We start from the raw sequence: 23,098 nt of genomic DNA on the forward strand, positions 1-23,098 counted from the left end.
TTTCTGCCAACATTTCAGTATAGACCTGTCATTTCATACCTATTGTACTAGGGAATAGTGCCCATCAAAATGTATGTCTTTCTTGGAACCTTAGAATGTTATTTGGAAATAGAGTTATTGCAGAGCAATGAATTAATTTGAGGTCATGTTAAATTAAGGCAGGCCCTTAAACCACCATGCTGTTTTTATAAAAAGAGAGAAGACAGAGATGGATGAACAGGGAAGAAGTGACAAGACAGAGAATGGAGTGCCAAAGATTTCTGGCTACCACCAGCAGCTAGAATGAGTCAAGGAAGGATCCTCACATACAGCCTTCGGAGAGACCATTACCCTGATTTCATACTTTTGGCCTCTAGAACTGAGAGAAAAAAAAATTCTGTTTGCTTAAGATAGCCAGTTTGTGATACTCTATTACAGCAGCCCTAGGAAATGAATGCACATTATTAAATTTGTCTACAGGATGTTTCTTGCCTTCTGTGTCTCTCTAGTTCAATCCTTCCCATACACAAAGGAAGTGATGGAAGGTACATAAGATGATATTTTTGTGGAATCCACTGTGCACAAACAACTCTGCAAGCTACTTTACATGAGTTACTTCATTTAATCCCCAGATTACTACATCAAGATATGTGTAAATAGCCTGTGCTGCTAAGAGAGACACTACATTTCAGAACGGTTGAATTATTTGCCCAGTTCAATGAGCCAGAATTTGAATCATGTGCTTGAAAATTAAGCTATATTTTCTTCTTCACTTACAGACAAATCAACTTGGACTGGAGAATTATTTTGGTGCTGCAATTCCCTATTGTCAATGTATAAACAGTGGCTACAGCTTAAATTTATAATCCTAGATAAAGCACTTTCTTACCTTAATTCTCACCCATCCCTCATATGAGATGTCTGCTATATTTCACCTGAACTTTCTCAGGTCCCTTATATTTACCATATTAATCCCCCACTACACACTGTCATTTTTGACAATCTTGCAGGCCTGGAAATCGGCACCATAATACTTAGCATTGAAGGTTCTACTATCTTGAATTATTCCACCTTTAATCATTAGTGTGTTAGTGCGTGCTCCATGTTTAGCTTGTGTGGGATCATTTCATACATATTTAGATTTCCTCTAGTGTCTAACACTTCATTTTATTGTTTGTTAAATACTTAATTTGGATGGCCTAGTATGTATCAGACACCATATCATATGTGCTGGGAATGTGATAGTGAACAATGCAGACACAACCATGCCCTTAGAGGCACCAACTGTCAGTGAGAAATGTATTAATCAACTTATCTTATCAATAAGAGGAAATTAGCTAATTGAAACAAGGCATGTGTATGTGTGTGTGTGTGTGTGTGTGTGTGTATGCATGTGCACACACCCATGTGTGTGTTGAGGAAAGGGATGACACATAGAATAACCCAGGCAGAGGAATCAACAAGTGTAATACCAGCAAAGAGGAAGGTGGCAGAGGGCTGGGTGAGAGCCCTGGGCTGAGAAAGACTAGTAAATTGGGGCGAAGTCCAACAGGAAGCTATGGGCTGTGCTCAGGATTTATTTTAATCTGAGGCCAGTGGTAAGCCTGTAAAGAGTTTTACCTCTAGGAGTAATGTGATAGGATTTCTTCTTTAAAAAAATAACTGGCTACAGTAAGAAAACTAAATGCAATTGGAAGGGGACAAAGGTGGATACCCATAGACTCCTAAACAGTCTATATTGCAGCGGGTGTGAAATAAACAGTTGTTGATTGGATCTAAAAAAACTCACAAGTGTCCTCAAATGGCTTGACATTAAATTAAAAGTCTTGATTATGTTCTCCAAGGGCCTCTAACTTTGTTTAATTAACTTCAGCCCCACCTATTAACCAGTTTATAATTTTAGCTGCAAATGTAGAGAGTTCCTCTCCTCCACTTAAAACTCAAGTACCCCTGATTTGTTATATCACCCACCTACGATGCCATTCTCATCTCAGAAAAAAATATTAAACCATATCTCTACATTTTCTCATAATAATAAACTTTGAAATATCAAACTCGTCTACAATCTAACCCTTATTGTAGTTCCTTCCATTCCCTAATCAACATTGCTCTCAGGCGGTTGACAGGGTAACATTTGATGACATGTCTAAAATTATGTTCCATATAATTTTATTTTTATCTATCTTGCTTTCTTGAAACCTATCTTCCTGTGTCTTTTTTAACTTTGCCCTCAGATGACTAAAATAAAGACATTGTTTCTATTAACTCATGTTAGCTAGAGCTAACCTCTTGCAGTAGGACTCTGTTTCACATCTATTTTCCCTCTGGCAATTTTCACACTCCACAAGAATTGTTTACTCTCCATTTTCTTACACTAGAATGTCAACTGTGTGAGAGCAGGGACTTTTGACTATCTTATTAACAACTAACTTCTCAGGTCATAATGCAGTACCTGACCTGTCAGTATTCAATAAATATTTGCTGAGTAATAGAATGCGAGAACAATGAAAGAATGAATAATGAATGAGTAAACCTATATATTAAATAACTTCTTACCATATTGAGTCTGGACTCAATCCAGACTCCTGGTTGTAAATCCTGTTTCTAATACTGACAAATTTGGAAATCTTGGGCTAGTTACTTAACCTCGACCTCATTCTTTCTCACTTATAAATAGTAGTGATAATAGTAATAACTTTATGCCAACCAAAGGATGATTACAAGGATCAAAATGTTTATGTACACAAAGCGCTTGGAGCAGTGCCTGGCACATAGTAAGTACTATATAAGGATAAGCTCTTGTATCATTGGAGTTCAATTCCTTCCACATATTTGGTATTCACAGATGAATAAGAACTTGTGGTAAAATATACTTTCTGTTTTTCCCAGGTTTCACTTTTTATTTATGAAAAACACTTTGATTTGGCAATTACTTAAATAATTGCAAGTAGTCTGGGAATAGTATCTTGGTTGGTAGCAGCAGGTATACTAAAGCAATGTTTAAGGTGCAATGCATCAGGTGTGACGTGACTGAAGAGGAACTAAACAGTGCAGTTTTGATTTTTCTGAAGATGTTCCTATCAACCCAGTCAACATCACTGGAAAAAATATATATTCTCCAATTTGTGTTGGGGAATAAATACTTTTGTGCACAAGGCAGCCTGATCTAGTTTTTATTCTGGAAGCTGACTGTTCAAATGTTGGCTCTGCTACTTGTTAGCTCTGACTTTATGTAAACTGCTCAGACTCTGTGCTTTAGTTTTCTCAACTGCAAAATAAACATAAATCTAAGATGAGTTAATATACTTTAAAGTGCTTAGATTTGTGCCAGACACATATTATTTCAAACGAAGAGTGCAGTCCCTGTTCGGCAAAGGTTAACATGAGCATGGCAGCTGTGATTATGGTTATGCCCCGGACACATATGATCTCAATCTGACATGACTCGGCTCACAACCCCAATGTCTTTCAAAGGGCTAGTACCCATGTGATTTCCCAGGACACATCAAACTATTCATCTTTGTTTCTATTGAGTTTTAAACTGGATATTTGAAAATGCTGAGATTCCTTATTTGTTTTACCCTGATGTACATTATGCTGTAATAATAGAAAGCCCTAAGCTTTAGCAACTCATCTTATAACCATGAATACTGTGGCATTTGCCTTGATCTTAAAACTGTTAGTACAGTGCTCTGGGAATCATATTTAAAAAATATTAACTAAGAACTAATTGAATTAAAGCAATATTACATCCTCTATAATGTATATACTTAGGTTATTTTAGAAGAAAATTAACAGCTCTAGGATGAATACTCACTATTGTATGGTGTAGTACCCTAGACTGTTTGAGCTGGAAGTTATATTACAAATCATTTAGTGTGACCTTTTTTCTTTTTTAGGGAGTGGAAGGAATAAATAAGACTCAGAGAAATGAAGTGAGGTAGACAAGGCCACACATCCAGTTAAAGGCAGAATATATATTTTAGTCCATGCTTTTCAAAGATTGTTCTGTTTAGAAACTCCTTTACAGTTATGACCATTAATGAAAAAATCTGTATAAATGATATTTACATTGGCTTAAATCTGTGTTCTTTTTATAAGAATCATTTTATTTGACATGCCACTCAGCTTTACAACATCATTTACTATTTAATAATTACATGGGGGTATTATCTTCTACATGTCAGCATCTTTTGAGGATGACCATGGCTTAAATAGTGCCATGTTTGGTTCAGATGTGTACAGATGTCTGGTTTCTGGTCCAATAAATTTTCTTCTTGAAATTACCTTATTATTTTTTAATCTTTTTTATTTATTTAGTTAGTTATTTTAAATTTTAATTACTCAACATACAGTGCAATACTGGTTTCAGGAGTAGAATTTAGTGATTCATCATTACATACAATACCCAGTGCTCATCACAGCAAGTACCCTCCTTAATACCCATCACCCATCTAGCCCATCCCCCATGGTCCTCCCTCCATCAACCCTCAGTTTGATCTCTATCACTTTAGAGTTTAATTCTGCCAACATTTGTCAGTTATTTTTAATTTCTTATTTTCATTGTAATGAAACATCCAACCCAATTCCAGAAAAGAATGCTACATTTGTCTATTTCAGTTCAACTGAACTATTAAAGGCTTCTTCATAAAAGACAACATAGAACACTGGCAATTTGCCATTCCTTCTCTAAACCAAGAAAGCACAAGTGTGTAACCTTTCTGCCAAGTACCAACACAGAGTCTCTTACAGAGGAAAAAAAAATAATTTTCTATGTTCCCTTATAAGTTTTAAGCTGTGTCTAACCACTGGTATACTTCATTGTGACTCTGGTTACTTGAAGTACGATAATTTCATGATTTAGGGAAGATTTGGAGGAGGAAAAGCATTAATAAGGATAGGTTCAGTTATGCAAATTTGTCAATGTTATTTCAAAAGTTATGTAAAGTAAATTAAAGCAGTTCCACTTGAAAGAAGAGTTAGGAGTGTTTAAAATAAATACTTCCAAGCTCTAATTAAGTGAGAAAAATAATACACACATTTTTTTCCATATTAGAGAAAATCAGCTAGCAAGGTGACATGAACCATGTAGGAAAGTTTTAGGACTGCTTATATTAGTTACAAATATCACTTTTACTCCATTAATATTTTACAATCAGTTTGTTTCTCTGCCTATAAAAGGAAGAATCTTAGAAATCAGGAGAAAATGACTCATGTCTGGATTTAGAATTCCCTGAGATTTTCAACAAGAAAAGAATCAGTAAGAAGTCACTTTTGGTATTTCTTTTTTTTTCTTTCTTTCTTTTGGAAGTGGGGGAGGGGCAGAGAGAGAGTGAGGCACAGAATCTGAAGCAGGCTCCAGGCTCTGAGGTGTCAGCACAGAACCCGACGCAGGGCTCGAACTCAGAAACCACGAGATGATGACCTGAGCTGAAGTTGGACACTTAACCAACTGAGCCACCCAGGTGCCCCTGTTGGTATTTCTTTAGAGATAGAATGACAGAAGTATAGTAAACACAATTATTGGCAAATGTCCTGAATTATCCATAAAAACTTTTCAATATCTGCTGTATGAATTAACTTTCCAATATTCAGATAACTCATTGAAAATATCTGTCTTAGTACTGAGCTCATTAGAATCCACAAAGTGATAGACCAAGGATCTCTTCTCTATGTAGCTGAGTCACCTGGCACCGTCAGTAGAAACCAGAGCACATCAGTATTATCCTTTGATCTTTTTCAGTCTCTATTTTCCTCTCCCTGTTCACCACCATTGTTTGGTTTGGTTTTGGCTTTAAAGGAACATGCTATAGCTATCTTTATCATAAACTACTCTGCATATTGAAAAGAAAATAGAACAAACAAGCAAGCAAACAAACAAACAAAACACACAGCTCAGGTGTGCTCTCAACTTTGAACTGGCCTGGCTCTAACTGACAGACCCTGATTTTCCACTGTTGACCAATAACAATTTCACTAACAACTAGCATCAAACATGATAACTCTTTCACCTTGTTGGAATAAGACAAAAGAAGACCTTTCCATAATTATTTCTGAGCACAATAAAAAATAACAACACTATCCAAACTGTTAAAATGACCAAGAGTCTTCCATCTCAGCTAATATGAGCAAATGTGCTTCCATACCAATTATTGTTCCAGGTATGTTCCATTCCTTCCACCTTTTAGAAAAAAAAAAGGATTAAGATATCCAATTATAGAATCTCTCCAATTTTCTAACAACACCCAATCCAGTGATAAAGCATACGTTTTTGAACCTTTCCAGAACGATCTTGCACAGTCTAACTCCTATAACAAGGCTCTAGTAATACCCTCTTACTGGGATGCCACAGAGTCCCTCATGGCGTGTCATCCCACTCATTACAGTAACAAATAAACCTAATTTTGTTTAACAGAAAATTCAGTGTGATCCTGATGGACTTTGACCAGAGGGGCCTGGCAGCAAGACACTGTACCAAATAAATGCTACAACTTGTCCGTGGGTGTGCACATAGAACCAAATGTCAAAATATAGTAAACAATTTTGGCATGATTTTAGTCATTTAAGTAAACACTCCAAAGTCATTTAATAGTAAATGGTATTATCTTTTCCTTATAACGGTTTCACCACTTTGGTTTTTTAGTTTCTTCACCACATTATATATATAAAATTGTATGATGTCCAAATCCCCTCTGCTTTCCAGATATCAAATAATGAAACACTTTATGAGTTCAGTGCTCTATCTACTGATATATGAAAGGAGGTCAGGTCTTTAGGTTGTGTGAGGCAAAGGGGTCACACAGTTCAAAGTGATGGTGATTCGTGTTTTATATAAAATGTGTCCTTATACCTGCAGCAGTCTCTTTTAGGACAGGACTTTGTGGAGTTAAATATACTTTCCCTAAATGCAGCATTTATTGTAAAGGCAACATAAATTGAAAAGATGACCTAAAAGACATTACAAGCCTTTTAAATACTTTTCTTAAAAATTAGCTGAAAGTCAATATATAATCAACTCATTATTTTACAGTTGTGCCAATAATAGAAAACAATGGAAAATATAAGTTAAATTCTACTATGCTCATTAAGAAAGTCTTCTGTATATAAAACAAGATTCTCTAATATTCCGATGTTAGAAAAAGTGATGTCCTGGGTAATAGACTAAGTGTGATAATGACACTTTCTGTTTTAAATGAATAAATATACATTCTGGCTATACTATAGTCTCCCAGTTGTTTTGGTTGCTGTAAGTCAGACCCCCAATAAAAACTATCTCCTCTTCACATAGTGACTATAGCACGTTTTGGAAACTGTAAAGAACATACTAAATCACAATAAACCTATATATTGTTGTTAGTTTGTAGGTCCTGAAGAAAAGAAACACTAAGAGCTTTGAAGTTCTAAGTTTTAAGCAGGAGAGTTATCTTCTAGAAAATGAGATGACCTATCCCCTTGCTAAAAATGAAAATCACTTGGGCTGAATTTTTAAAGAAAAATTTGATTTACCATTAAATATAACCTATGTGTTAGGCAATATCAGGCTAGGTCATTGTCTGGCATTTAGTAAGAACTCTATATATTTTAGCTATTATTATTGTTGCCATTGCTGTTGTCATTATTTAAAAAGAGGTCATTCTTTGGAGTCCGATGGACCTATTTGGAATTCCTGGCAGCCCTTCTATTTAATAGTTCTTTAGCTTGATGTAGGTTAACTTTTTTCTTTAGTTCTTTCATTATTAAAATGGGGATAATAATACTTACTTTGCAGAGCTATCACAAAAATTAGCAGTAATACATGAAAAGTAGCTAGCTGAGTATTCAGCATATTAAGTTTGCAGTAAATAGTAGCTATCACTATTATTGTGACTGATATGGAAAGTCAGTGTCTGCAAAAACAATGCAGTTAAAACCAGTTTTGTGTAATTTACTTTTAGGAAACCATTGATTAGGACTGAATATTGTTATTATTTATTATAAGCCAAATACATCTTGACTCTATGGCAGATATCAAGAAACTTTAGCTCGTACTTTAGGAAATTACAATTCCAGCAATACAGAGAGAGACGAAAACATTTCCTCAGATAAAAAAGAAGTATGATATCTGAGATAAAGCGCCTCAACATTTACACCTGTCCTATTTTTTCACTGCACAGAACTTTCATTTTTCAAAGCCTTTTATGAGTGTTATTTTTGATCATGAAAGGTTTTATGAAGGTGATGTTTTATAAAATACAGATGGCTGGCTGGATCTCATAAAAGAAGTCCGGGTAGGGGGAAAAAAAACACTTTTTTTCTCTTCAAATGTAACCAAAATACATTAATAAATAAAGCCTAACTGATCAGTGTTATCTTAAGAAAGTATATGAAAAGATTAATCTGTCAAATTTATAAAATAAATACACAAGTCCTAAGAAGACCACTTCTGACTTACAGTTGGGGATAACATAAGGAGCTATTAAATGAGTAACAGAGTTAAAGGAAAACTGAATTAGGGAGTAAACGATTCTAAGCTTAGATACCCTTAATCAGCTTAAAATAAGTGTTAGATAGTCCATAACGTCACTGGTTTACTTTTTAAAATTACTTAACAACTTGACCAATATTTTTACCATTATGAAGCTCATTTTAGCACTACCCCAGAGCTACCTAAAATGGGCTCAGGAAGTAAATACTGTATTTTTAGTTGTATTATATTGTATTAATTATATTAATACTAGTTTGAAACAGTCATCTTCTTTCTTTGTTTCTGTGTGTGGAAATATGCACTGACCTTCATGATCATAAAAAAATCTTTAAAAGCTGTAAGTAATACAAGTCAAATAAACTCAACTTTTAAAACAATAATTTGAACACACATTTCCCACTGTAAGACTGAAATATAGCCAGTCAGCAATAAAAATATAAAAAGGTTAGGAAGCACAAATGTGATCTATGTCCTCAAAAAAGTGCTCACTATTATTAAATTTGCAAAGTTTATAAAAGAATATACTGTGATGTAATTAAGTTTTCAAAAGTTTGGTAAGAAAAGTGCAATAACTTAGAAGGTGATTGAGACCCTATAAGTTGGAATTATCAAGAAGTGGGGGCAATGGAACTTAAGAGAGGGAGACAAAAAGAAATGAATATGAGTAAGAAATCACTTTGGAATGGAAGTTCAGGAGGCTGCGTCAACACCAATCTGATTGGAGTTAAACCAGGCAGACTCTGCGGAGTAAGATTCATTGGATTGGATTATAGTGTGGCTTTAAATTTGATTTAATGTAGGCATCCTGTGAACTTGAAAAGGAGAGTGACAATGAAAGCAATACTTTAGGAAAATTACCCTACTAAGGAGGGTGGAATGGAAGGTATCTGTCAATGCTTAACATGAACCCTGGCTACATCTTCAAATTTCAAGATTATTTTGAGGTTTAGGTAAGATTCCCAGGGATGTTGATTCAAAAATAAGGATTTTCTAGGCTCTGGTAGTGTGACTTCTTATGAAATTTAATGTATAAACATAAATATAAGTCTTCTATTAGAAAATCTAAAATGTGAGATAAGATGTGCTGAAGAAAGGAACATCTATTGAACATGTACTCTGCCAGGCACCGTGGTAACTGCGGAGTATCTAGTGACTCCCGTTCTCCTGACATCTTTACAATCTCATGCTGATAATAAATAGTAATAATGACAGCACTTACTTGGGTTGAGCTCTACAAATTGGCCAATATTCAGCATTTTTGACCAATAATTTAATATAGTTCATCCTAATATATTGCTGTAATTGGAGTAATTTCTCTCTAAATAGTCTCTCATTAAGCCTGCCAGCAACCCTACTACGCTTTTCTACAACTGAAGAAAACAGAAGCCAAAGAGTAACTTGTTCAAAGTCAACTGGAAAGCAAAGTGCTACATAAACATTTGATCTTCCTTGCTCCTAAGTGAATTTTCTTTTATTGTATATGACTCAAAAATTAGTTTTAAAAGTCAAGTGAAACATATTTTGGAATGAGAATATATGTATAGACATTTATATAAATGTCCATGTAAATTCACTTCATAGTCTGTGTCAGACATTCAGTTATCCTTATATTTTCTACACACATGCACAACACCCCCAAGCACACACATACACACATATATACATACATACATACATACATATATCTTTTTCTTTGGCAATATTTCCCGTTTGAAACATCTCCAAAGTTTTATAAGAATTTATGTTCACTCTAGGGCTAATCGTATGGATATTTAGATTTCATCAATGAATAATTCCTTCCTTAGTACTTGTTCAGGCGGGACACAAAATAATAGACATTTATGCAGGGTCCCCTGAAGAGTACAAAATACAGTTCAGCAACAAATTCATTTTTTGACCTTAACTATTACTTAATGTGTCAGTTCCCAGGTTAGGATTATCTATCAAGGTAATAAAACTACTTTTCTAGCCTTAGACTGTACCTACATACTGTCAGCATCAATGACTAATTCAGGTAAAAAAAAAAAAAGACAAATGAGTTAGTAAAAAAAATAAATAGCTTGAATAAAAGTTATCTCATTGAATGCCTCACTTTCCACATTTTAAGTTCATCCATTTATTTTGAGAGAGAGAGAGAGAGAGCACGCAGGTGAGCCGGGGAAGGGCAAAGAGAAAGGGAGAGAGAGAAATCCCAAGCAGGCCTCTGTACTGTCAGCACAGAACCTGACATGGGGCTAGAACTCATGAACTGTGAGATCATGACTTGAGCCAAAATCAAGGGTCAGATGCTTAACTGACTGAGCCACCCAGGTGCCCCAGAATGCTTCATATCCAATTGGCTGTGCCAGAGTATACATGCAGCTTTGACAGCTGTGGGCCACTAAAAATGCACAAACTGAGTACCATTACTGCCTGGTCAATGCTGAGATTAAGGAAACAAGTATTTTCTGTCTATTCTCTATTTCTAGATTTGATGTGCTTTAAATCTCTTTGAGTATAACAATACTTGAATTAAGGTATTTTTCATGGTATATAAGCTTTGAATATTAAAGGTTTTCTTGCTTTGTATTAAAAAAGGTGACAATATTATGTTGTATATTAATACAATAAGACAAAGCACATGTTCATCTCTCAAATTTTTATGCAACTTCTGCAAATTTAATATAGTAGCTTACGGATCCTATGGAATACACACAGAATTGGTCTGACAAAATCATAAAGCAGAAAGTGTTTTATGGAACTATGGTTATAGCAGAGAAAGGATATAGGCTTAGGAATAAACATTTTCTTATTTATAACAGAATACAGTCAATTTGAGATAAAAGGAAAATTTTTAAAAAGCTTTGTGAGCCATCTGAATGTTCCTTCAAAAGGTTAATGTTATGAAGAGAGGACCCAGAATAAATCTGTAATAAGAATTAAAATTGAAACTCTTCATAAATTATTTCACAGGAGTAAAAGCTATGAACTTAATGATCTGGAATAGTCACTTAAAACTGTAAGATTCTAGAACAGATATGGTTTTGAAATAAGAGTATAAATGAATAATATTATCCAAAGCATAAAGATATTGGATGCTATTTTTGGAAAGACTCACAGCAGGTTGAATAGATTAAACATTTTGTATTGAAAAATCTATTGATGTCTCAAAATTACATGCAATAAAATATGAACAGCTGGTTCTTTTATTGGTTTCCACACAAAAATGATTATTTTCTGAGTAATTACTGACTGATTTATTTCCTATTTCCATTTGCTCACATTTTAATGTCCCTAAACGCTTAGAAGAGGTCATTCTTTGCAAGTAAATGTGTTTGAAATGATAAAAAAAAAAGTGTCAAATTTTAATACCTTTTCAATCATTGGTTAAATATATATTACACTCAATTTTTCCAGGACAGTTTCAAAATGAAATAGTGCCAACTAAAATAGAAACTCTTAGATAATACCAACCGTGATAACTGAGCACAAAAAAGCCACTTGTTGTGAAATCACTGTGAAATTTGATTAGAATCTGATTTGAAGTGCTATAGACTGATTCCAAAGCTGTATTGCCACTGAACTGCCCAATCTGAGGTGAGTTTTGGTCTGGTCCATCCCTGTTAAGAGAGACACAGAAGAGAAAGAGACTGAGATTTTTTTTCCTGAGGAAATTTTGCACAAGGTTTGAAGAAAATATTACTTATGAAATGATAAAAAGACAAGAGATGAAATTACCAATGAGGGCCAAATCATATTGGTACATTATATGCTTATTAAGGTAATAAGATATCTAAAAATGTAAAGTATAAAAATATATTACATATCTACCTAAATGAAATGCACCTATATTAGTTGTTATCAATTACATTGTCTGTTTTTTTTTTTTTTACCACAATCCATTTCATCCCAAACGCTTGAGTTTTGCCCTCCTTTTATTTTCTTCAAAATAATCTTGAGAAACAGACTAGTACATTTAGAAGGAATCTTAGAACTCATTTAGTAGTTCTGTAACCAATTGTCAATAATTAATTTAGACATTTTCTTTATATTTTTATTAATTGTTTAAAAATTTTTCAATGTTTTTATTTAACAGATAGAGAGGGACAGAGCATGAGTAGGGAAGGGGCAGAGAAGAGAGGGGGATACAGAGTCCAAAGCAGGCTCCAGGCTCTGAGCTGTCAGCACATAGCCCAATGCGGAGTCTCATGACCCACAAGTCATGAGATCATGATCTGAACTGAAGTCAGTGGCCTAACTGACTGAGCCACCCAGGTGCCCCGTTTTCTTTATAATATATATATTTTAAATAAAGATGTTTAATTAACAGGATAATTATTATGCAAATATAACATTCTATTAATAATTATAATGACAAATTCAATATTTAATGATTTGAACATAGACTTTTAAATTTCACTGGTTTTATAGAAAACTTACACTTATCTTAAACTTACTCTGATATTAATAATAAATTTCCATATTTTTTCACCTGTGAAAGTTTTTGTTCTAAGTGTTAAGCTACTTCATGGGCAAATAAGGCCAAAACCTATTTCTCTTGTTTGTCTCATTCTACAAACCACACACTGTCACCCTCGGTTACTCACACCAATTCCAATATCAGATGACAATTTGTACAGAGGATTGTGGTATGTTTGCATTCCTACCTTGTTTCATCATTATATACAGCTGAATCAATCAATAACAATGGTGTCAGCTTACCATACAGTAATGAAATCATAGATTGGTTCTGTTTGAAGGACAGTAAAATTGATGTAGATTCCATTCCCAGGGGGTACTCTTACAAGCCAAAAACAGTCTTGAAAGTTAGGATATTCGTCAGGATACCCAGGAGAGTAAATGGTGCCATTCATTGCAGTTATATTTCCTCCACAAAGAGCTACAGAAAAGATACACACACACAAAAAAAGTGTTAAAATAAAATAACAATAAACTGATAATAGAGAAAGGCAAACATTGAAACTCTTAAGCAGTATAAAATACATCTGTGTTATGTGGTTTTTTTAATCTCAGTTAAAGTATATAAAATGAGATTGGCAACCATGAAGAATATATGCATATAGTCTGCTTTTATTTATTTTTCAATGTGAGGTATGCTACATAGTTACCATTAACTATTCCTAGACTAGTAAATTAGATTTTCTCTGTTTAACTTTCATCTTATATCACGTATACATACAAAGCCTTATAAAAGGTTCAAGTCCTTTTTATTTAAAAGGATTTTTAGAGAAAATGAATCCCAAATTCAGTGCGATATCTGCAGTATTGGCTTATTTAAGAATGTTAAATACAGCCACATGTCCTCATACAGACACATACACAGGAGCAGCTCTGAGTGTTAATCTACTGTATTTTCACTTCTAATGGAGAAGGTTAGAATTCCTGCCAATAATGATAAAATCAATTCTTCATTTTGGAGCCTTAAGGGTTTTGACCTGACTCTAATTCTCAACTGAAAGAAAGATTGTATATTTAACATGCTATTTGAAGAAGACAAAATAGAGTGCCAAGACAAAAATTCTTAAACACAGATATCACCTAAAACATAGCTTCAAGTTAGAAGCGTACCTTCACACCTTGGAAGTGGATGATTCCAGTTACGACTCACTCCATGAAGGCAAGTGAGAGCTGAATTTCCAATTAACGTGTATCCAGGGAAACATTCAAATGAAATGGTTTGACCCACAGTAAAATCATTGCCAATCACAAAACCATTTCGAAATGGACGTGGATCAGGACAGCTTTGCAACTGATAGGCTGGAAAGGGAAAAAAGAAAAATGGTTTTTGTTGCTGAATATCAGAAACCCACAGATGGGTACTATTTGCAACTTGCAAAATAAATGCAGCACTGAGTGCTGTTGGTTATAAATAGTAATTCAGGTTTATAATAAGTGATGTCAATGGCAGTGTGATATAAATTTCTTCTTGTGTCTATAATTGTCATATTTAAATGTTAGTATGATGCATAGAAATGTATTCAGTTTCTACACTCATTTATGCAATATATCTAAATTATAACTTTTAATGAAAATGTAAGCTACTCTTACAGCCACAATTTTAATCAGACAAATTCTGATTCCTTTCCATAGAATGCAATTGCTTCATGGTTACGTTGCATGTACACAGAATAGAATAAACGTGTAATTCTAAGACTTAAAGTTTTTTACTTTATTTCTCTATAAAAAACAAATTATAATATACTACTGTTCAATTTCTCCAAATTAGTGATTTAATAAGATAAAATATAAGGAAACACACTTCTTTCTAATATAAATTTTATACTTCAGTTATCATGATATCTTTGGCATAGCATAGCTTCATGTTCATATGTTCATACTTCTCTTGTTCTACATTCTGTATGAAATCAAAGCTCCTATTATGTTTACCACTGTATACTAGAAGTTTTGTCCATTGTCTTTTACTCAGTAGGTGTTTAATGAACATTGGTAAATAAATTTTGAAATTATAAATAGCATACATATTCATATACTTATAGCAATATTATTAATATTTGGGATTTTGTTTTCAAGAAGTTCAAAATTGTATTAATTATTATAACAATAAAATTTAAATTATCAGTGCTTTTATTCTTAGTCTTTTTCATATGAATTCATAGTTCACACACACAAAAATATCAAAACCAAAGGAGTCATTCCAATTTAAGACAAACATGTATCATTTGATAATTAGGAGTTAGTACTTGCTATTCTATTAAATAAACCCTTTCTCACATTCAAAAGGCTTTTTGCCAAGTTTATTGAGGTATCATTGACATACAGTGTTGCATGAGTTTAAGGTATACAATAGAATGATTTGACTTCCATATATTGTGAAAGAGTATCACAGTAAGTTTAGGTAATTAGATAATTTGAAATAGGATAAGACTCAGACAGATATATAATCCTTTGATAATTTTTATAACATTTTATTCTCTATGCTTTATATTTTAATAAGGAAATATAGGAAATAGATTTTAAATTTTCCAGAAAAAGTTCTCACCCCAAAACATTTACAGTATGGGGCTTAACATCACAATTAGTGTTGCCAGCAATTATATTAATTTTGGCAGCAATTTTTTTCAGTAAAAGAGTACATTTAATTGTATAACATAATTTTTTTCCAAAATTCAGAAAGTTCTTAAAAGCTAATCACAAAATCATCCAAAAGTAACATTGCTTCTTTGACTTTGTATAAATTAACCTATTTCTCAAAAATGCCATTAGCTCAACTGTTACAAATGCATAAAAGAGATAGTTTTAAAATTCAATATAATTCACAAATAATAGTTAATGATCATTGTTAACACATGGTTCATGTCAAAAATATTAATATTATATCAATAGCAGTAAAAATTCTGTAACTTTTATGCTTTTATTATCTAAATAATGTATCTTTTTTCAAGGGCACATTGACTAAAAAGTGCAGTTAGTAAAGTTCAAATTCTAGTTTTACCTCATTCATTTAAGAGCATTGTTTTGAGAGGCAGAGGGAAAGAGAAGGCAAGAAGAAAGCAGATGAATCTTGATTTAAGGTAAGTAGCAAAGTTCTTGGCTTAAGGCCCTGAACACCTGCTAGAGAGGGACTACAAATAAAACTCTATGTCTTCTAGCAGCAAATAAGTAACTTACATCAGTTCCCCAATTGTTTTTGAAATAATTAAATTCCTGGGGAACATGGTTGATTCTGCACTGAGAGGTGGCAGAAATGATTTCTATTTTATGTAAAGGATGATGTGTGATTCTTGTGCTTTTAAATTATGTATGTGAGCATAATGCAAATTGTAATTATTTTAGAACCATGTAGTTGGATAGTGTATCTATTTTAACTTATTCTTAAATTTCCTTTTGGGTATCTACTTTAATTCAGTAAATATCTATTATGTTCCTACTGTCCTAGGCACGTGAGATACATCGATGAACAAGACCGAGATGCCTGCTCCGGTGGAGCTGACTCCAAAAGTATCACGTGCTCATACAATACTTTAATAATTATGGCAGAGATGTAACTGAATGTTTAGTTAGTGTGATTAAAAAAATGTAGTCCTTGGAACTATGTTGGGTAAAATATCATAACTTTAAATGTTTAATTTTAAATATTAGACTTTAATAATCTGAAAAAATGTAATAATAAAGATAGCTAATAGTTAAAATGCACCTAATATTAACTAATGGGATACATCATGGCATATACTTTACATTAATTTCATCATGTAGAGCAAAACAATTAATCTGAGAGGTACTATTAAAAACTCCATAATACAAATGAAGAAATGGAGTGGAGCTCTAGTCTATTTTAGATTAAATCTGGAGTCAGTTTTGAAGCTGCATCCAAACTCTATTCAAATGGGATAATAATCTTGCCAAGGGTTATGCAGCAATTATAATAGAAATAGGACTAAAATAATGTTATTTTCAAAGTATTTATTTTATATTCTCATGGAAATAGAATGGAATGAAGGAATGCCATATTCTATCATGATAACATACAAAGAGAATAATTTTACAAAGAATACATGAGTACTACAAAATACCTTTCAATACACTTATTTTAATATAACAGCAAAGTTACATCTTTCATATCCAGCTTCCCTTGCTTAACTGCCTTGCCTTGGTTTGATTAATTTAATTGTGTATTAAGACCAATTGAATCCTTTTTTCATGGTTAGAATTTTCCAAGGCCTCAGAAAGACATCTTCTCCTACACAGTTGCCCAAAAATTGCAATATTAAAAGAAAATACTGCCTAATTGCCTAATTGAGGCTTGACTTAGTGTAAGTTCCTTCTCTGTCTAAAATAGAATATAGAAAATAGATTGCTAACAGCTGATTTGGAGCTAAAGGAGCTTTCACTTTATGTTATTCCTCTCACCTTGGTATACAATGTGAAAGCCTTGTTTGTTTTGTGAATAGTCACTGTGAAAATACAAACTAGTCTCATGAGTCGTACTAAACAAGGAAGACGGTATTTGAGGGCCACTCAGTCGGCCAATGACAGTACTAGTTTCTGATGATCCACTTCTTACTTCCAAATAATCATGTATGGTTTCTGTAGAAAAATTTACAAACTGTAGATGTACACCTAAAAAAAGAAAAACAAACAACAGTACTTTATTGCTTTATCCAGTTAAATACGCACACGCGCACAGACACACACACCCATGCACACACAAACACACTCACATTAATATAGTTCTACATGTTTCCATTCAGGGCAAGAGCCACACTCTCAAGATCTGGGCCATGGGTTTGTTGTTTGGTAGGGCAGTTAGCTTTGCCAGAGTTCAAAGTCACAGGATACTGGTCTTAAATGCTCACTACTTGGCACATGGGAATATCTCTTTCACTTTACAATAATGTTGCCAGAGCAAAACCAATAAAAAAAACAAAGTGGCTTTCTTGCTCTTTCATACCATTTAAAATTGTATCAAGCAATTTTTTAAGGTAAAAAGTCATTCAGTAAATATGCATTTTGTAGTATTCCAATTTGAAGGCTAAATATGATTGAAGTTTTTATTTATTAACACAATCAAACTCGACAATTGAATTAGAAATTAGTCATTCATCTATAGGGGATATGTTAACTTCCCCAAAATATTTTTTCCCCGATATATTATTTAGAGGCATGTAATTTATATATATGTTCTTTACTATTTTATAAAAATATAATTCTGATTTTTATATTATTGTCTCAACAAATTCTAATGATTGATGTCATATGCTGTCATGTTGCAATATAGTCTCAATATCTTTAAAAACATACAAATATGAGATAGTGAAATGTCTCTGGGATGGACAAAAATAAAATAAAAGCCTTACTGACGTATATTTGCCTAATTCAATTAATATTCGATTTCAGTGAATTAGAGGGTATTTTACTACAACTATCATTCTCCACCTTGTTAACAATAAAATCTGACATTTATCGAGTGCTTGCTAGACACTCTTTTAAATGTTTACGTATTTATTTTATTTATGTAAGTGCTAATGTATTTAGTGTTCACAGTTACTCATGAGAATGAGGAAACTGAGGCACAAAGAAGCTAACCAATATGCTAAATTACACAATGACCTAAAATTGCTGAAATTCAAACTCAGACCCTCTGGCTCTTGGAATCTTGCCCTGAATGACTACGCAGGAGTTCTCATCTAAAGTCACGTTTCATTACTGAAGAAAGAGTGCCACAAAAAGTTTTTGTCACACAGGGGAAAAGTTTTATAGGCAAATATATTTGGGAAACATTCAAAATAGGCTTTAAAATTTTAAACAAGTTTCTATATTATTATACAAATTTCTTGGAACTTTGAACATGCTACCCTAATATGTAAGGTTCCAAGAATTGCATATTCTTTTCCAGAAACTTCCCCTGAGCCTCCTTTTCACAAATTATCTTATCAATAAGTGTTTTATGGACATAAGAAAATGCTCCTTTAATTTTTGAAATATATTCAATTTTCTTTTCAAAAATTACAAATTATCTTCTTGAAATACACTAGAACTAATTTTTGATTTAACTGAAACTCAGAGAAAATAGTGGTATTATTTAAATGTAATCAAATCAGAAAGTCTCTAATGTTTTCACTTCTAAACAAGAGATGTGTATTATTTTTAATTTTAATGAACTTGATTTTTAAAATCAAGGAAGTATTAACAAAAGTAAGTTGATTTAATGCCACTATTAAAATATGCTTAATAATTTATTTTAAAATAATTCATTTAGCTCCATAAGCAAAGTGGGATGAGTGCTCTTAAGTGACTGGTAAAAGACACAGAAGAATAATCATACAGGTTCAAACCTTTCACTCATTAGCATCATTACTATTGTTCAATGAATGGACATAGAATTTGACTATAACTTCAGAGTGAATTTCCATGTTGTAGCCATAATAATGTCTTATTTTTAAGATGGAATATTTTTACTGTTGAATTTCTTTAGCTTTTTCATCTGCATCTTTCAATGTTTGTCACTCTGTTTACCTAGAATTTGTTTCCCCTACAGATGGACATCTTCGTTGGGATGACTCTTACTTATCTATAAAGTCACAATTTAGGAACCATTCCCCTAACAAGACTTGTCTGCATTTCCTGGATGAGGCTGGATGCCTGTACTAATTACAATCCTGTATTCTTTATTATAGTTTTTGGTAATGGCATATTTGACTATCTGTCTCTTCATTATGACGGTAACTTATCTGGGGAAAGGTACAATGTCTGTTTCATTATGCATTTTATTCCCACCTTGCATAGTGAGTGGACTATCATATGTCCTCAGTAAAGAATTATCAAAACTAGTTTACTGTGAATTTAAGTAAAATATTTAATTATGTAAAATATTTAAATATGAATTTTTATTCTGAGGCCACAGATGTTTTGGGCAATGAGGTACTAAATTCAGTCCTCAATAAGTGAGATAGAACAGAATGTTAATTGCTCGAAATCCACAAAGTTTGTGTGTGTTTCACAGGTAGTCTATGCATTCTTGTCTTCTGTGATTTAGTAAACAAGTCTATCTCCCATCTATCACTTCTACTTGGCATATACAGACCAATGGGATATGCAGCTACAAGAGGATATATTAGTGATAGAAGAATGAGAAAGAATCTATGAAGTGCTTTACGATGCAATATATCCAACACACTGAGAATTGTATTAATAAAATTAGAAAGCATTACAACTACATAGGTACTTAAACCCCATTTTAGGAATCTTATTTATTTACAATGAATATTATATAAATTCAGGGAAGCCTGGGTGGCTCAATTGGTTAAGTGTCTGACTCTTGATTTCAGCTCAGATCATGCATGGTCTCACAGTCGTGAGATTGCACCCCATGTCAGGCTCCATGCTGGGTGTGGAGCTTGCTTAAGATTCTCTCTCTCTCTCTCTCTCTCTCTCTCTCTCTCTCTCTCTCTCTCTGTCTCTGTCTCCCTCTGCCCCTCTCCTGCTTGTTCTCTCTCTCTCAAAAAAAAAACAAAAACAGACAAATTCAATAAATTACCAGAAAAAAATATACCTATGTACTTCTNTCTCTCTTTTTCTCTCTCTCTGTCTCTGTCTCCCTCTGCCCCTCTCCTGCTTGTTCTCTCTCTCTCAAAAAAAAAACAAAAACAGACAAATTCAATAAATTACCAGAAAAAAATATACCTATGTACTTCTTGGTTCCAATGACAAGAAGAGAGATACAAAACAATTATACATAAAAATCACATTGAATTTTTAATTTCAACAGGAAAATATCACAAAGTTATCTATCTATCTATCTATCTATCTATCTACTTTCTATCTATCTATCATCATTTAACTATGAAACTAGAAAATGCCCATATACTTTCAATGATCCTAGTATTTCAACTGAAAGGTCTTTGGTTTAAGCAAACACATTTGGCTCAAGCAATCTAAATTCTACTCCTCAATTGATATAACTATTAGGCAATGCCAAAGTCAACTATAATTTGTGAGTTTTTATTGCACATTGATATTTCTAAAGATGCATTAATGATACAGAAAACTCTTTCACATGCTTTTAATATACATACCAAAACCTACGGGCAGCTTTATTGTCCACGTGCAGTCTAAACTGCTGGGATAGTTTCCAGGAAACCCAGGGCTGAGGATCACACCACTGAAATCGGACATAGCGCCACCACACTGAGCTACAAAATGAGAGGTCTCATGTCAGCCAGAACAGTAGGATACTTTACGGTATTAAAAACAAATTGAAATCATTTCAAGTCCTCATCACATCTGAGTTAAAACTGTTTGATGTAAATTTTAATACTGTCAACTCTCATTCACACCACACACTAGTAATCAAATATAATCAATTGACAATGCATTTTCTAAAATAGCTTAAAAAGACAACATACTTTCGTCCTCAGTAATAAATGCAAGCCAAATCAATTATTGCACAGCATGAAGTACCTCATGTGCAGTGAATACAATCCAACAAGGAAAATATGTCCTTTCCACAGCAGGCAGTTTATTTCTTATCAATAAGTACTTCTAGGGATGGATTCATTCATTCCAAAGATGCTACAATTTAGCCAACAATAACCACTCAAGTACTGTATTCAAGAGGGAACTATTTTCCCAACCTTCCCTCCTCCTTCTTTTTATGTGAAGGTTAAAGAATTTTAAGAAAAGTATTGGCTTTATTGTTAATATTTGAAGGATTTATATATCACATATGAGATATGGCCACCTTTTATCCTAAAAGAATCTAGACAACTCATAGGGAAATACAAAATAAGTTAAAAGATGCACAAGGTTAGAGAATTAAGGCATAATTTATAAACATGCTTGTTTCAGACTTTCTATTATATTGATTTGCTGTTAACAAGGAAAAAATATAAGAACAGATACTTAATAAGTTCATGATTAGATAGAACTATTTAACATGCATTAAAAGAGTCATTGCATTTTAGAAGCTGGTTCTTTCCTCTAAAAGTACATTTTTATTATTTGATCATATAAAGACTAAAATACATTTGTTAATTGTGGGATGAAGAATAAAATTACATGACTGTGTATTGAGTTTGAAAGTTACCTGTATAGAACACTTACCTGCAATTTCATTCATTTATTTCTTGTTAGGAATAACAAGAGATACTCAAACTTCAGATTATATATCATAAAAGCAAATTCAGTAAAAATTTCACTCATGTTTTGTGCATCGGTAACCTATTTAAAAGTTATCTTTAACTATGTGGACTGAATGAACTATATCAAATAGATTTTATTAGGGAGGTATATATATAATATTGTAGCAATTTTCATATAAACTTTTCTTTCAAATTGTGAATACCATTGAGATCTAAAGAGATACTTGTACACTTTCTCATCTTTCTGAAATCTCCACTAATCCATCCTTACACCAGAGCAATTTTTCAATGTATAGAGACAATTATTGTTTAAAAATTCCCTTTTCTAAAACCTGAAATATTCATATATATTCATCACAGTCTGGTAATTAATGAGTGGTAGAGAAAATATTTTGGCCCTTCTAATATATTTTTAAGGGACACCTGGCAGGCTCAGTTAGTTAAGCATCTGACTCGATTTCAGCTCAGGTCACGATCTCAGCAGTTCAGGAGTTAAAGCCTACATCAGTTAGGCTCTGCACTAATGGCCTGGATCCTACTTGGGATCCTCTTTCTCCCACTCTTTCTGTCCTTCTCCCACTAATGCTCTCTTTCTCTCTCTCAAAAATAAGTAAACATTTAAAAAAACATTTTTTTTTAGTTTTAGCTAGACTGTATTGTAGGTTTGTTTTGCTTTGTTGTGAACTTTGGATAAAAGAACACAAGGACACTCTCTTGCTTTCTTGCCTTCAGCATCTCATTTTTCAACTGCTCATTGCCTCCCCCCCCCTCAAATTCTGTTACTTTCTATCTCTTTTGATGTGACCTGAAAATCCCATCATCTGCATGTTCATTTACCTTTCTAGAGTTTAAATCCCAAAATCAGAGAAGGAAAGAAAATGAAGAGCAAAGACATCATGAAGGAGAAAGAATGACAAATCATGAAAGATATAAAGAAAAATCCAAAAAATGGATCCACCCTCAGCTCTGTACTCATGATGATTTATTTAGGGTCTCTGCAATCTCCCACACTCTTAGGTCATTAATGACAATTCTGTGTGTTCGTTTTAATAGTGGC

General features: G+C 33.2%; 1 protein-coding gene across 3 annotated transcripts in view; it reads right to left on the minus strand.

Annotated features, from left to right (window-relative positions):
• The window catches only part of CSMD3 (CUB and Sushi multiple domains 3), a 1,194,711-nt gene that overhangs the window by 100,267 nt on the left and 1,071,346 nt on the right, over positions 1–23,098 (minus strand). For all 3 annotated transcript variants that reach the window (XM_077772930.1, XM_077772929.1, XM_077772928.1), the window contains 5 exons: positions 20,977–21,093; positions 17,312–17,521; positions 14,012–14,200; positions 13,145–13,322; positions 11,897–12,042 (listed from right to left, as the gene is read on the minus strand). In XM_077772930.1, coding sequence (XP_077629056.1) covers positions 11,897–12,042; positions 13,145–13,322; positions 14,012–14,200; positions 17,312–17,521; positions 20,977–21,093 — 840 coding nt within the window. The remainder of the gene's footprint in view (positions 1–11,896; positions 12,043–13,144; positions 13,323–14,011; positions 14,201–17,311; positions 17,522–20,976; positions 21,094–23,098) is intronic.

Source organism: Crocuta crocuta, unplaced genomic scaffold (assembly GCF_008692635.1).
Source record: "Crocuta crocuta isolate KB4526 unplaced genomic scaffold, BGI_CrCroc_1.0 scaffold479, whole genome shotgun sequence".
Lineage (NCBI taxonomy): Eukaryota > Metazoa > Chordata > Mammalia > Carnivora > Hyaenidae > Crocuta > Crocuta crocuta.